The 14,469-nt window shown below is 19.6% G+C and overlaps 2 protein-coding genes across 2 annotated transcripts; both read right to left on the bottom strand.

The window, feature by feature from the left end:
- Positions 1 to 5,488: 5,488 nt before the first annotated feature.
- Positions 5,489 to 9,656, bottom strand: LOC128963322 (nose resistant to fluoxetine protein 6-like; the record flags this gene model as incomplete). The annotated part of the gene is made up of 5 exons (XM_054309826.1): positions 5,489 to 5,746; positions 8,669 to 8,998; positions 9,105 to 9,225; positions 9,379 to 9,492; positions 9,583 to 9,656. Coding segments are annotated over 5 exons (897 nt in total), but the record flags the coding sequence as incomplete, so codon positions are not given.
- A 1,000-nt stretch (positions 9,657 to 10,656) lies between these two features.
- Positions 10,657 to 14,469, bottom strand: LOC128963321 (nose resistant to fluoxetine protein 6-like). Its single transcript, XM_054309825.1, has 8 exons — positions 14,459 to 14,469; positions 13,210 to 13,340; positions 12,464 to 12,657; positions 12,272 to 12,368; positions 12,071 to 12,158; positions 11,899 to 11,975; positions 11,543 to 11,716; positions 10,657 to 10,682 (listed from the first exon to the last, which is right to left on the bottom strand). The coding sequence occupies exons 1-8, from the start codon at positions 14,467 to 14,469 to the stop codon at positions 10,657 to 10,659; spliced, it is 798 nt and encodes a 265-aa protein (XP_054165800.1).

Raw genomic sequence — 14,469 nt, 5'->3', positions numbered from 1 at the left:
AAATAACTAAATAAAAATTATAAAGATTATACAAAAATTATTACTATAAATATAATAAATTAATGTAAAACTTTTTTATTGTCTAATTAGTGTATTTGTATTATTCATGTTATTATGAATCGAAATTAAATATAAAAATAATATTTGATAAGATTATTTTTTTATTTTATTGGAAATTTATACTATTTTTATTATTATGTTTAGTAGTTTTAAACAGGAACCGGGATATATAGAGTACAATGTTTTATAATAGTCTATATACTATATAAATGATACATGAGCTTTAAGTTGTTATAAGTGGACGTTAATAATAATAATAAGCAATTATAATGACATATGTAATATTGTATTAGTCATAAATGCGATACAAAATCATAATTGCTATGATTATGATAGTAATCTCATATACCGTTTATATAGAGTATATATATATATATATAGGAAAATATCGTGTATTTCTAATAAAAGCMGTAAAAGCTAAATATAAATCCTAATAATATTGTAAAAGTACTCAAAATTGTTGAGTGCCACAGATTTATGGATAGATTATGGTTTGAATCAGCAAAACTTGTCGCTAAAAGTCAACACTTGTAATAGAAAATTCAAAATTATAAACATAAAGCTATGATATTATTATTGAAATATACAGTACAACACACAGTAAATGTATACACAATATAACATATATTTATAACAAATAATTTGTTTGAAATACTGTAGTATTGCATTGTATTGTTGACATTGATATAATATTGTAATATCATAAAGTATACTGTATTTGAATTCAATGAAAAAAGTGCACTATTTATTAATACTGTATATAAACATTTGATAAAATCTAAATTTTTATTATATAATACATATTASATTGTCACTGTAGATGTATAACTATAGTTACAAAAGTATTTTAAAAACTATATATATATATATATATATATATGACACCAAATTTTATATAATATACCGTACAGTAAATACTGTTTTATATAAATAGTTATAATGCGATGATATAAGTAACATATGTACTGTACTTAATCATTGATGGGTTAGAGAAAATGTGCTTTCATAGCATTTTAATTTTTGGTTAAATACAGTTTATTGAAAAATTAGAGAAAATAATTTTATGAAACACTAAGAAATTGATTTTTACAATTTTTTTTGCTTATTATTTATTATTAAATTACTTAATGGATTATATTTTTAGAAAGATTATTAAATTACAGTATATTTTTGTGTGTATAAGTATTTTTAATCTAACTAATTATATTTTAATGCTAAATAATGCAACAATTTTTTCAGGTAAAAACTAAAAACATTACACAATATTAATTAAATTAATCACTTTAAATGTATTTATTTTTTTAGAAAATATCATGAATTAATATTATAATTTATAAAAATTAATCACATATAAAAAATAAAATTTATAGCACATTGATAATAATTATAATTAATAGTCCAAATTATTATTATTATTATTGGCGACATTAAGATTATACTATATATATATATATATAATTTTATAACTAATTGTTAAGTCCAATATACTGTACCTTTAATACAATATAGTAATATCTATATATTTAATATATGTGTGATATACGGTACTAATATATGAACTAATATTGTAATACTGTATTGGACTTTATGGTTGTTTACTTCAAACGAGAGTTCATAAAAATAAAAACTTATCTGTAATATAGCTAATAATGTAATCAACCCCTAAAATCAAAGTAATAAACCATAAATATATAGTTTAGAAAATAATTAAATTTTATCTAAAAATTAARCATGTAAATAAATTTATACAACAATTATTATAATTAAATTTATTAATAAAATTATTTTTATTAATTAATTAAATTTTTAAAGTTGTATCTTAATTAAAGCAAATTTATTTAATTAATTAATAGTTTAATTAAAAATAAATTACTTACATTTCGTATGGATGATCAAATGAAATTTTAGTTATTTATAAATAATTTGTCAAATAAAGGCTAATGACAAATAAAACTCAGTATTATTTTGTATAACTTTCAATAAATTTTATTTATTTGTTTGTTTATTAAAAGACGAGATTTTGTTGTATAATCAAAATATAAAAACTTGAAAAATATTTACACAAGTTTTATTAATGTCAATATTTTCATAATATTAAAAATTTAACAATATTTTTATTATTATTAAACTGTAATTATAATATTTATTACGTGACAGTTAATTAATAATTTATGTTTCTTTTAACATACAATATTCATTAACAAATTTATTTTTACAAATTTTTAAATTTAGTTGTAGTCATGTCAAAATAAATGTTGTTTATAATTATAWTTTTATGCTTAATTTACATAAATGACAGATTTATAAAATATTAAAATTTTTATTAAATTAAACGAATAATTTTTTTTAAGAACATATATTAATTAAATAGATTAATAAATTAATTCAATGAACTATTTTTAGAGTAATAATAATAATAATGATTTTCTAAATGAGACAAAATTTTTATTTTATATATACAATGAAAATATAAAAGTTATCTTAATTTTTATGACATTAAGCGGTAATTTGTTACACCACTTATATAGTATATATAGATTATTTGAAGTAATAAAATAAATTTATTATTGATAGAAATATAAGCAATATTTTTTKCTTATAATATAATGTAGTTTCGCTTAAACTCTATTGTTAGTTGTGTTGGACTTCACTTTTCAGAGCAAATGTTGCACTCATTGAAAGTAAAAATGTTTATATACTGTATATTATATATATATATATATAATAACTTTTTRTACCGTATATGTTGAAAGTAGACTTTAATATATGAAATTAGAGTCGGTATATAMCGTGTATATACACTTTAATGATACATTCACAGCACAGATACCGTTCAAATGCTGTAATTTCAACACTACCAGCCCTTTACTCTAAGCCCTCCCTGAGTTTTAACACTTATATTCTATGCGTACACATATATAGACATTACAGTACACAATGTACRCAAACATTGTTGAATCTATAAWATACTGTACATTAAAGAGAGARAGARAGAGAGAATATTAGAAGAATATTCTGTATTTTATATTCATAGTAAATAATAATAATAAAAATATTTYATATCTCATATATTTATGCTTGAAAATATTTGCATGTTTACTATGACACAATTTTTTATATTAAATTTTTAATTTTACTATCAAGTTGACATACATAAGTAAAATTATACAATAAATCAGTAAATAAAATTGAAATAAAGTCTCACAAAATAAAGATAAATAAAATATGTATTTATAAATATATAAATTAATATAAAATATTTAGTTCAAAAAACGGTATTTGTTTCAAATTTTGTCTTTSAATATATATATATATATATATATATATATATATATATATTATATGATATAAATTATAAATTATATGATATATTTAAAAATAAACAATAATATTTATATTAAAATTCATGCAAATATTAAATTATATTTTTATGACATAGTCAGCTCATATGACTTAATWCTTAATAAATATTTTTTCATAAATTTTTATGTGTTTTTCAAATAAGTTATTGCATTATTCAAATAAAATTAATACCGTTTTATTTTTCCTAAAGATTTTAACAACAAAAAATAATCTTTATAAATAAAATTTGTTAAAAAACTGTAAATTTAATAGCATTATTAAACTTAATCTCACTTTTTATAACTGTAAATTGAATTTAAAATAAAAAATAAAGTTTACATTAATATTAAATTGAATGATGCTCAACAAATATTTATTAAATTAAATACTCAATTTTAAACGTTTTACAAGTTATTATAATTTAATATTATTAAATAGTTTTAATCTTGTAAAAATTGAGTAATAGATACTTTATTTAAATATAATATATATATATAAATAATAGTACATTAGAGAGTCAAGTRTTTGGATCAATTCTTTTTAATATATTTAATGCAATTGTGAATTATATTACAAAAAATGTTTAATTTTTGTAATATATATATAATTTGCATATATTAAGACTCAGGTATTTTTTGTTATGTTTGAAGTTAAAATAACAACAACAAAATAACGTAAACTAAATTACTATTATAAAAAATGTTTCACAATATAAATAAATATTTGTTTAATTATGTTGCGACAATTTATAAAATAACTTATATAAGTATTGTTCATTTATTTTGCAAATTAAGTAAAACAATAACAATAATAATAATAAAAAAATACATGAATTGATTAAACAAAATGCAAATATTAATATAATATTATCCGTCAGTGTTTCAATGGGTTAGAAACAAAATATATGAATTGATTATATGTACAAAAACGACAACAAATACTAATCAAATAATATTTGTATATCTCATTAATTAGTTCATAGATACAAAAAAACATTTAAAAAATGTTTGCAAAATAAATATACTCTACATTTGTTACACAATTTGTAACATTGTATTGTCAGTGTTGTTATTATTAAAGAATATGCATTATAAACATTACTGATAAACATTGCATTTGCAYATCAATCCCAAGGGTTTGAGTTGTGGTATAATTTAGTAATTACCTTAAAAACCCTGTAATGTTTATGACAACATTTTATATCAATTACAAATGTTACTGTAAATGATATGTTATTGTTTTCTTGCTTTTAAAAACTATTTTTAAATAAAAAAACTAATTTTTTTATTATCTAAAAATAAGAACCAATATTGTATTAATTGTATTATTATTATATTAATAATTTCTCAAATAAAAAAAGATGAAATACAATATATACTATTAATTCTTACATATATATAAGTTATTAAATACTTTAATGATATGTAATAAATGTTTTTGTTATTTATAAATATWGARTTAAATTAATTTTTATTTACTATTATACTAATTAATATTATTATTTATTAATATATTACAAATAAAACTAATAATTGATTAGTAAACAAAAAACCATATAAAAGAAACTTCACAGAAATTTTCCGTATATTTCATCAGATATTATATAAATAAATATATACAAAAATAGTTACCGTAATTGATATTAAAAATGTAATTTTGTATATAAATATTATGTACTATTTGTTATTGAATTCAGAAATATTATCAAAAAATATATATTAATGTGATTTTTGTGGTTACGTGTTGTACAATAAAATAATATTATTAGTAATGAATACAGAATATGTTTAGTAAATAATTAAATGGAAATTTTTATATGTATTTAACGATACTATAAAAGTTATAAAAAAATAAAATATTTATTTAAAATTATTAATAATTATATAATATATTTACAATTACTATCAATTAACTAACAGAAAACTTATAACAAAAATATTTTACATTGTTAAGAATAATAAAAATATATTTATAAATGATACATTAATAATATTATAATTAGACATAAATTTATTTTTATTATTAAATAATATTTACTYATTTAAAATGATATAAAAATATATTTTTTTAAATTTTAATTAAAAATCTACGAATTGGTTCCATAATTTGAATACTGATTATTGTGATGCAAGTCCTCCTCATTTGAAACATCGATATTAATATTAATATTATTTTTATTGACATTTGTTACGCTATCTCTGCGATTGTCACTAATTGGCAATAATTTTGATACACTTTTTTGACGAAATATTTTTTCAATGTTAGCAATTGGTATTTCAAACATAATGTAMGCCACATAACTGACCACAAATGTCAATACTGTATATTGGAAAAACATCATGACCTAKATATCAATTTAATTTAAAAAAATAATTTAAATAAAAGTGTAATATTTTTTTTAAATTTAAAATTTGATAATTTATAAAGTTTTAGAATTTACAAACTATATAAAATGCTAATATTTTTCAATATTAATGCTTCAAACGTGTCTCCTATTAAATCTAATTTATATTTTTTAATTTGATATTTTTTATATTTTATAATTTATACCCTGTTAAAATTTATATTTAAGGTATCAAATAAACAATTAATGTCATAAAAAATAAATCTGAAACTCATGTGTCTAAATATATTATTAATATTTTTAAAAAATAAGCTCAAAATTAATAAATAATATTATAGTTTAAAGTGTTTAATAAGTTATATAAAATTTTTAATACATAAATCATTAGAATTTTATTAATTAAAAATTTTAATGAAGTATATACTTAATACTTAATACAGTATTAAATGTATTGATAGATATAAATAAATTATTAGATAAGTTTATTTTTCTGCGATACATAATTCAATTATGTTAATTATATATTCATCCATATTAGATATCATATTTATTTTRAATATTAACTTGTTTACGTTATCACGTGTAATAATATTGATTGAAATTTATATAACTTATAAGTTATCTTCAAAATAAAATAAACTATTTAATAATTAATCAAATTWAAAATTAAAATATTATGCATCTTTGACTATTTAAGTATTATTTATAATACTTATTTAAAAAATATATTTATTTAAAAAWTATAAGTATACTATTTTAAGCTTAAYAGAAAAACCTACTCTAAAATAAAATTTTAAAATAATTTTTAATAAAAAACTTATTTTAAACTGAAAACACTTATAATCATAAATACAAATGAATTGATGTATAATATGGATATTGTTTCGGTGGTTAACAACTAGTGTTGGCATAAAATAGAAATTTATAAAATTAAAGAGAAATTTCTAGAAAGTTTCTAAAAGAAATTTCTATCTATGGGATCCCCATGGCTAATTTTGTTCTCTCTATATTTGTTATCTAGTAACATTGTTTTTACAAGTAATAATTAATTAATTATTATTTTAATTACTAATTAAAGTAAAAAATATTTATTTAATCATTAAACTATGATATAATAAAAAGATGAATAAAATTTTTACAAAACTGATTATTATTGAATATAATTATAATTATTTATATAGGGATCCCATTTGTATAATAGTGTGTTACAGTATAATAGTATACAGGTATTATATGTGCAATATCTCATTAATATATTTATAGTATTATAATAGCTATTTATATGGTGATCCCATAGTATAACAATAAAATTAAATTTCCATAGAAATTTATTCCTGAAAAATTTTCTAGAAACTTTCTATTTGCCCATCTCTATTAACAACACACTATCGTCACACCAATAAAAATATTGTATTGATGTTAATCATCGAAACAATATCCATATTATACACAAATTTACTAGTATTTTGATTACAAGTGTTTTCAGTTTGAAGTAAGTTTTTTTACTTAAAAAATTAATATATKTGAAGTACAAAGTGCCCAATAATTCATATAATTCATATAATTTTTATTTATTATTTRAAAAATACTATTCTTAATAACTAACTATTAATCATTTTATCAATTTTAKTTTTATAAATATATTATTAATGACTTATTTGTTGTTTATAATATAACCTATACATTATTATAATAACATATAAAATGTGATATACTCTATATTTGTTGTTTGATCGATAATTTACAAATAAACTATATATTAGATATCAAGATCTAAAAATTAATCTATAAAAAATAAAAATATATTACGATCATAGAAATTATTGAGTTACCAACTCATTGTTATAAAGGCATCAGTTTACAGGATATGACATTTTTTGTTTTGTTTTATATTATCAATAAATATAGTATAGTATGAGTATTTTGATTAGTTCTTTAAAAATCATATAATATTATATCATATATAATGTTTCACTTGAAACAATTGAAATGAATTTTTTCATATATCTTATATAAAAGTAATTTAAAAACTGTATAAAAATAGTACATAAAATATTAGCAATAAAATATGATAGCAAATACTTTACAGTTTATAWTAGAAGTAGTTTTAGTCAATATTGTAGATGAATCATACTATRTTTATTTAAATTCACTATCTATTTAACAATAACTACATATTAATTATCAATATTATATATATATTCATTTTACTAACTAATTATACTGTATTTCAATATGAATGTCAAATATTTAACATATTATATATGCAGTATATAATAAAGTATGAATTACATTACAAATTCATTCATACTATGAATTTCATAGTAATCTATAATTACATTGACATTRCAAATATAATTAATGATAACAAAAATAAATATAAATAAAAATACATAAAAATTCAATTTGAATTAATAAACAAAATCAGTATTAATCCAATAAGTATAATGAGAYATTAATCTATATACTCAATCATTTAGATGWATGTAGAAATGTATATATATATTAATATATATTAGTTTGCTATGAATTTTTATAATCATGTATTTATAGTGTGTAATTTAACTATTGACTAAGTAAATTCAATTTATATTATACAGTAAATTAGATACAATATAATATAGAAAATAAAAAACAATAAATTAATAATTGTACATTGAACTTCAATTATAGCCATTGATATTGAAATGATTTATATAGACCACAATTTAACATACATGTATAATATATATATATATATTTGTAGTTAAACTAATTGATTAGTTTATATATGCATCATTGTTTCTTAAATTATATTATTATACTATTAGATAGTACAGTACAATGATAGATAGTGTTCAATGTACTGAATATGCAACATATGGTTATTAGATTTGAAGCACTGTTAGCTATTTATAGTAAATTTATTTATATAAATCATACCAAATTAATTTTTGATGAATACATTGGTTGTCGAGCGCTGTTCACGAACCGTGAGATCAGCACCGAGTGATACAAATAGGCCTGAAATGAGAGTCGACTCAATGGTACAAATGCTGGCCATGAGAGCACTTTGTTGACTACTGAACCGTAACCCAGTGTAGAGGCAAACAACATGTATGACCAGCTCAATGCCCACAGTGTACGATGTGTGGTACCGTATAGTACACTCTCAATGTTACGGTAACTTTTGCCTAATAGCCACGGGTAGGTGAGGAACGTTATGCTTAAGTTCAATGTCAGTGACAGTATCCATAAAATAATGTTCAGTTTCTAATAATTAAAGTATAGATAGAGTAATAATAATAATAGTAATTGTATATTAATTAAATATGTTTTTGATAAGTCAATTAATTGCACTGGTGGTATATTTCCATACCATCTTAATTAGGAGCTTTCCTTTATATTTAATGTAGAAATAAGCCATTAATATACCGACACAATAAGGACCGATACGACAATATGACTGCATGTATATCTTGTTTATGTAATCCAGATCACTGTTATTATATTAATTGATAAAATTTATATTGAACTTMAGATAATATATATGATATAAATTTATGTCTATGCCATCTATTATAGTAATTTATGTTATTGTACAGTTTTAAATATAAAAAAATATTTAAATAAAACATATGTGTGACACATACTAGACGGTCATCAATACGGTAGGTGTGAGTCCATTGCGTACAGTTATGACAGCTGTGATGATCCAACTGGCAATGATAACTGTAATATTGACAGCTATACCCATATATTGTTTTCTATATTTAATAAAAAGAGAAAAAAATAATATGTTTAATATTTTATCAAAACTAAACAAAACAAAAAAAAAACAATAGAAAGAACTTTACTTAATATCGTTTGATGCCAATAGTAATATTAGTATTGGAGATATTATAAATATTTGCATATCTACTGATAAATACCACGTAAATGATAAACACTATATGAAAGATGAAATATTAATTAGAAAATTAAATATTTTTATTGTTTTTTTTCAATACTTGATTGTTTTGACCCAATTGGTTGAGACCAACAATGTTATTGATGTACAATAGATTTGTCCACCAATTTCTGTGACAGGTTTGCAGCGAGTTTTGAATGTATTGATACCATTGGGGACCGTTAGCCATAATTTCCTGTATTATGGAAAACGCCAGTACGCCCAGCAATGATGGCGTTAGTCGAAGATATCGGTGCAAAATATTGATAAAATGATTGTATTTTTTAAATGATGTCCGTCTGACTTCCCGTATGACACTATAGGCGCACAGAAATCCCGATAACAGGAAAAATGCATCGACCCATAGGGCGGCGTTAGTTATTATTTGTAATATAAAATCTGATTCACCCTCCAGTAGCTCAAGTAGATTGGCTAATATATATATATATATATATATAATGTATTAAAAAAATTATATAATATTTTATGAAAACCCCTAAAATGCTTATCTATTGATATAWATWTATATATATATATATATATAGTATGATATAATTACAATAAAAATAAACGTTTAATATGATAGAAATTGTCAAAGATATCAAAATACAATAATAATAATCAAATTAACAATCCTTTAGAAATAAAGATCGTAAACATCTTTTCATTTAAATTGTATTGATTTCATGTCTAGATTTTGTTTGTCTAAAATTCAGTAAACAATTATTGTTTAGCTGTTTATAGATATTGATGGTTAATGTTGAGCTAACTTAGTGTTTATTATTCACTGMACACACATAAACACAAAATCTGTAAATATATAAAGATTTATTACATTTATAACATTTACCAAATTTATTATTCATATTAAAGATTATTGTCTTTATCATGAAAAATATTTATTGTCAAAATGAAAAGGATTTATAAGATTGACTATCTTTGAAGATTAGATTTGTATGATTGTTGAAAATTTGTTTGAAAATCAATGATTTAAATGAGACTTAAATCCTAGATACAACATTAATTAACAATTAAGATTATGCTAAAAACAAATTAGTTAAGTTAAGATTATAGATAATGTTGTATAATTTATTAATTGTTTGATTAGTAAATTATTTAATATATTGAAAATAAAATATTAACAGTATATTTTCAAAAAACGTTTAATAAACTATTTTGTGTATAAATGAGTTTAACATTAAAATTAATTGATATTATATAAATTACTAAGATTAATTTTAGTTAATTTATTATATAATTACTTATTAAACAAATAAGTTATTCTATCAATGTTTGCAATTTATGTTTTCTTAAATTTTCAATTGTTATAATACTAAACATTAAGACATGTTATACTATAACAGTTATAGTCTACACTTATGATATGTTAATAGGAAATTTGTGAGTGAAATATATTATTTTTTCCTGAATAAAACGTGGGAGTTAACTACAATTTGTTAATGTAATAATATATTTTAATATATGTGATATAATTTATATAGATTTATATTATTTACAAATTGAGATGTTTCAGCATTTATTTATTTTTTTTGGTAAATCTATCTTTAATGTTATTTAATTGAATAATTATTATTTAACAAATTAGAGAGTATGTTAACGATTATTAATATGATTACTACAAGTATAATTGTTTAGCCAATAAATATTTTATTAAATAAAAATATCTCCTTTTATCAATATTTATTATAATTGTATCTTTKCTAACTTTTTTTATTATTGATRTATAATTGACATACAATATATACTATATAGTATATACTGTAGTATATAAATGATTAATAATTATATTTATTRWTAATTTCTTAAGTTTTATTAAAATAAAAGATTTAAAAAACATATATATATACCACTTGGTAGTTGTGCTTCAGTCCAGATATGATAGATAATAATGAAACACAAACTGATGACACGGAAGCCATGAAAACAACTAATCGTCTCCTTTTGGCTACCGGTGCTCAACAGCTGTTCCGTATTAGTGTACAATGAAAATGCTTTTAACGTTGTGACCAATTTTACTGAAGCTGTTGTCAAACAATTAGATAACAAATGGTCAAACATTTTATATGCATATAAGTTATATATAAATATAACAATAATACTTTGTTTTTATGTTATTTAGAAGAAAGAAAGAGAGAGAGAGATAAAGAGGTGAAAAATTATATTACATACAAAATATAATAAAACATAACAAAAATAATATTACATTTTTGTCTGAAAATGTTTGTGACGTCAATGAAAGTGCCAATAAAAATGAGTACCAATATTGTTGCAAATGCGGAACTGGACCATGGTCATTTTAGGACAAACATTATTTATTGATTATATTATTAAATAGTTAAATATTATTATTACTTTTTTAAAAAACTTAAACTTACATAATAAATATGTGATACCATTTAATGTTATTTTCATTGGGATCAGTACAATCACTTACAGTAACATTAATATTAGTTTTTAACGAAACTAGTGTTCAATGGGAAAAATAATATTTTTTAATTTAACAAATTTTTTTTGTAACTTTTATAAAATAGTTTCATAATATTATTATATTTATAATATTGAATATAAGTACATACATGTTGTCAATATATTTGTTAAGTCTCTTATATTACATGCATTTGGTATACATATTCCCAATGTTGGCGTCAAATGTAACGATTCAACATTCAATGTCTGAATCAATAAAAATGTTTAATTAATTCATTGATTTGATTTGTTTGATATAATATTTAACAAATATATCTATGATATACTGTTTGATAACTTACTGAATGTTTAGACTCATTATTGCCAACTAGTGTCTCGACAGGTATATTAAGTGTACAATACTGTCCGGTAATACCCGTTATTTGTCGGTCACCCGATAGCGTGACTTTAACGTCGAGACACTCGTCAAAGTCACCCATAAACTGATAATTGCCTTTTGCCAGACCTGCACCCACTACACCACTTGAGTCTATTACTTTATTATCACAATTTTAAAAATWTAATTAATTAATTACATTGTTATTATTGTTTGTCATAATTAAATGTATAATAAAGTCTATCATATATTGTAAATTTGTTTTAATACATTTTGAATCTATAATTAATATATAATTTTTATTTATTTTATAAATATTAGATTAATATTTACTARTATTCTTAAATGTTTTCTATAAAGTTTTTATAAGTAAATAAATWAATAAATAATATAACATAATTAATATTACTTTATCATTGTTTTAATTATAAAATTAGGTTATATTTAATCTTATTGTGTGTTAAAAATATTATAAAATATTATATAACTTTTTATCTCAATTCATAAAACTTATACAATGTTTATATTTAATAGATATGTTATTTTTATTTCTCAAATACTAAACAATTTAATAATGTTAAAAATATAGCGTATTAACAAATATCAAAATATTTTAATATTATATTAAAAATATTTGTTTTTTTGTTAATTTATTTAATTAATTTGTTATTAAAAAATAAATAGTAGAATATTTATATTAAAATAACATACATTTGAGAGCCCAGTCGTCGTTTTGATGGTCGGCCACATAGGCGGCTACTGTCCGGCACTCGACACTGATTTGGGATTCATTAAAATAAGCAAAGAATTGACGGGCAAAATAATGATTGGCATATATGGGACTAATTTTATTGCAGGTAATTATATCACAAAATATATACAAAATACTGATAAAAATAACAGTAAACTTATTTTGTTTATACAAAATCATATTTTAATATTTAAAAAAATAAAAATTTAATTTTAAGAAATCGGTTTATAATTAAAAACGAGAGTCATATATATATATAATATGTTTGTTAAATAACAAAAAAAATAGTTGACTGACTGATTGATTCTTACATTTATGTGAATAATTCTAGACATAAAATATATTTAATACTAAACTGTTTGATAGTGTAATAGTGACCCGATTTATATATAAATACTGAACATCTCACTGATAGCTAATTGAATATAATATTTACATTTTATCTGTATATCTAATATTGTAGTATTATTGTAGTATTATATATCTATCTGCTGATTATACAATATTTTTATATGTAGTGAAAGCCTTCAATGGGACATAATTAATGATTAGATAAATAAATATGAAAATGCCATACAATTATATAAAACACCCTTTTATTTAAAGGGGAAAAACAGTTTGTAAATCCAATAAAATTCAGTTACTAATAATTATTAAATTACTTATAAATAATTATTTTATTTTAATAAATCTATATATTTATAATTAATTTCTTTTAAATTTTATTATTAAAAAAATCAGTATCATTGTAATAAATATTGAATTTGTAGAGTTAAAGTTATAGAGCCTAAAATATTATATTTATGATATAATTGTTAAATTTTTATAAACTAAATATTTTTTACTATTTAAATACTGTATAAATATTTAAGCTATTAACTTATGAAAATTTATTTTCTTGAAAAATTACTATAAATATTACTTTATACAAAATTATACAGTGTTTAAATAAAATTTTATTAATATGTAATATATAACGTGATTTGATTGTAGAAAAGTTCTCGATATAAACTTGAATTAATTTCATTGTATAATATAAACAGTTATTAGTATTGGCAGTGATCTGACAAAAAACACTGTATTTTATTTTTTAATTAAAATACTATACTAGAGATAGACTAGAGATTTAAGCTATTAGTAAAACATATACTGTATGTATACATATATATAAATATATATATATATATTTAAAGGTTATTTAATGATTACCTTGATTTCAT

This window comes from Oppia nitens, unplaced genomic scaffold (genome assembly GCF_028296485.1).
Source record: "Oppia nitens isolate AA-2021 unplaced genomic scaffold, nextdenovo-longstitch-racon4-pilon3 scaffold7_pilon_pilon_pilon, whole genome shotgun sequence".
Classification (NCBI taxonomy): Eukaryota; Metazoa; Arthropoda; class Arachnida; order Sarcoptiformes; family Oppiidae; genus Oppia; species Oppia nitens.
Note: the sequence above shows the minus strand (reverse complement) of the source record. Positions and strands in the feature narration are given on the sequence as shown.

Bases quoted from the DNA above. Each gene is read 5' to 3' on its own strand.
- LOC128963321 (XM_054309825.1), bottom strand. The intron at 11,717-11,898 runs GTAATATTATTT...GTTTGACAACAG, and splicing joins AAACATTTTCAGACAAAAAT to CTTCAGTAAAATTGGTCACA. The intron at 10,683-11,542 runs GTATATATATAT...TGTTGTATCTAG, and splicing joins TGAAGCACAACTACCAAGTG to GATTTAAGTCTCATTTAAAT.